This window comes from Mus caroli, unplaced genomic scaffold, assembly GCF_900094665.2.
Source record: "Mus caroli unplaced genomic scaffold, CAROLI_EIJ_v1.1 scaffold_26298_1, whole genome shotgun sequence".
NCBI classification, from domain to species: domain Eukaryota; kingdom Metazoa; phylum Chordata; class Mammalia; order Rodentia; family Muridae; genus Mus; species Mus caroli.
The window spans coordinates 1-2,235 of record NW_018391506.1 but is presented as its reverse complement, the minus strand read 5'-3'; the positions used below and the strand labels follow the sequence as shown (position 1 = coordinate 2,235).

The window sequence follows — 2,235 nt, the reverse complement described above, 5'->3', positions numbered from 1 at the left end:
TTGTCTTCATTCTTGGTGCTCTGAATGGGCAGCTTTTACACACCTTAGATATAACCAAAAGTCTAGGAGTCAATCAGGAAAATTGTAACACTAATCCAACAATGGTTTAACAAGTCTTGGTTAGGCTTTTAGATGCAGAATAAGCATAAAGGAATCACAAGTAACATGTTGTATAGAAATTGAGGAACCAAAGATATTGGTCACATAGACTTCATGACATCAGCAGCATGATCAACTGTCACAAGTAGAGTGTGCATAATTGGTGCAAATAAAGCAGAATTTCTATAACTTTTGAGTTCTGTGGGATCAGTATAAGTATTTCATGCATATATCCATTATGTGAGTTCATATAATGGATATACATTATCCACTATTATACAGATTCACTAGTTTGTTCCTATGTATTAGAAGACTTAAAAAATCACTAAATTCAAAGAAGTCAAAGAGGACATTAATTTTTTAAAATAGACCCAGAGATATCAATGAGCATAAATAATTTAATGTAGGGGAAAAATTTGATGTGTTTTTCTTATTTTCCCTGCTCTCATTAGCTAAAAGAAAAAAGTTCCTGTAAGAACTCATATAGGAACCAAGGTACTTCACTGGATGGTTCCCAGGAATGAAGAGGCACCCATCCCACACTCTAATGATGTATGCCCTGTCACTATGTCTTCTTCAGAATAACCTACTCTAGCTTCCCTCTGAAAAACTCTGTCCCTTGAACTCAATTCACTGGATATTAAAGGCTATTTCAGTCTCTTGTCCCCAAAAGAGAAGATTCACATAATCTTCCTCATGTGGGCAATTGATAATACACTGAATCATGAAAAGTACTGATTGTCCAGTCCACCTGTTCAAGGTCTGGTCCAGGCTCCAAGTTGAAAAGACAATAATCCTTTGTTTCATGTACTTATTAAATTAGGCCGTGACAAACTCCTTTCTTCCCTGATGACAGAGAAGTAAATATTCAAGCAGATGGTAAACAGGAGAAGATAGCAAGGCCCCTTCATCATTATAAGTGGGAGGGAATGGAAGCACTGAACACACAGAGCAACATCAGGATGGTAGCCTCAAAGACAGAGGAACATCAAAGGGAACTTGCAGGTTATAGCCTCTCCTGGTTACCATCAATGAGTGCCTTCTGTCAGTGGGGACGCCTTCTGCCATATAAATGCAGGAGGGGGTCTCTCTCTCCACACATTCGGCCCCTGCTCACCAATAATCCAGGTGACTCCCAGCCATGAAGAAACTTGTCCTCCTCTCTGCCCTTGTCCTGCTGGCCTTCCAGGTCCAGGCTGATACTATCCAAAACACAGATGAAGAGACTAAAACTGAGGAGCAGTCAGGAGAAGAGAACCAGGCTGTGTCTGTCTCCTTTGGAGACCCAGAAGGCTCTTCTCTTCAAGATGCAGGTGAGTGCTGGTACACAGTGTGAAGAAGGCTTGGTGTCTCCTGAGGGAGAGTTGGAGATGAGCCCTGGAATTCTGTAAAGGGCAGTCTGGTTCATATAGTTGTCTCTTCATCTGCTTAGATCTTAGCTGTCTTATTTATAGAAGTAACAGTGAGTGTAAAACATTTTAGAATTTTTTATCTAAAACTGTCACAAAACTTTAAAATATAGAACATGTGGATAAGACCTCTATACCTGATTAATAATTTTGTTAAAGAAGAATCTGTTTTGCTTTTAAAAATTGACGTAGGTTTCAAATCCCAGCATATGTATGAATGTTTTGGGTCCGGAAAGTACACAATGTCTGTAGAAATGTGGTGTGGGTGTCATGGCCTGTATGTGATCAACACTTGTGAAATATTTCATGTCCATGTGCTGGCTGTGATGTCACGAGTACAACAAACATACCCTCTACTTTGTACTATACATCTTCATGAAATTGATTATTAACACACTGCAGGCCTCCCTACTTAATAAATGATGCTTTGTTTGTGTCCTCAGCCATAAGAAGGGCTCGGCGGTGCCCACCATGCCCCAGATGCCCTTCATGCCCATCGTGCCCAAGTTGCCCGAGGTGCCCGAGCTGCAAATGCAATCCAAAATAAACCTGCACTTGGCACCAAAGATCCAAATAAACAGCATAAATTCTGCTGCAGCTGAACATGGAATCTGGATTAAGATAATCCGGGGTCTCTGGAACCTCACTATCTGTCAAGACCCTTGTGCTTAGCCTTGATTGCTCTTCCTTCTCCAATAAAAACCTTGCAGAAAAAAATCATCTGTGT

The 2,235-nt window shown here is 40.5% G+C and overlaps 1 protein-coding gene across 1 annotated transcript; it reads left to right on the top strand.

Annotated features, from left to right (window-relative positions):
• The first annotated feature begins 1,195 nt into the window (after positions 1-1,195).
• On the top strand, positions 1,196-2,219 carry LOC110289223 (alpha-defensin-related sequence 10). Its single transcript, XM_021155367.1, has 2 exons — positions 1,196-1,412; positions 1,952-2,219. Exons 1-2 carry the CDS (start codon positions 1,241-1,243, stop codon positions 2,053-2,055), a joined length of 276 nt encoding a protein of 91 aa, XP_021011026.1. The 5' UTR covers positions 1,196-1,240; the 3' UTR covers positions 2,056-2,219.
• Positions 2,220-2,235: the final 16 nt, after the last annotated feature.

Bases quoted from the DNA above. Each gene is read 5' to 3' on its own strand.
- LOC110289223 (XM_021155367.1), top strand. From the start codon at position 1,241: ATGAAGAAACTTGTCCTCCTCTCTGCCCTTGTCCTGCTGGCCTTCCAG. The intron at 1,413-1,951 runs GTGAGTGCTGGT...TTGTGTCCTCAG, and splicing joins CTCTTCTCTTCAAGATGCAG to CCATAAGAAGGGCTCGGCGG.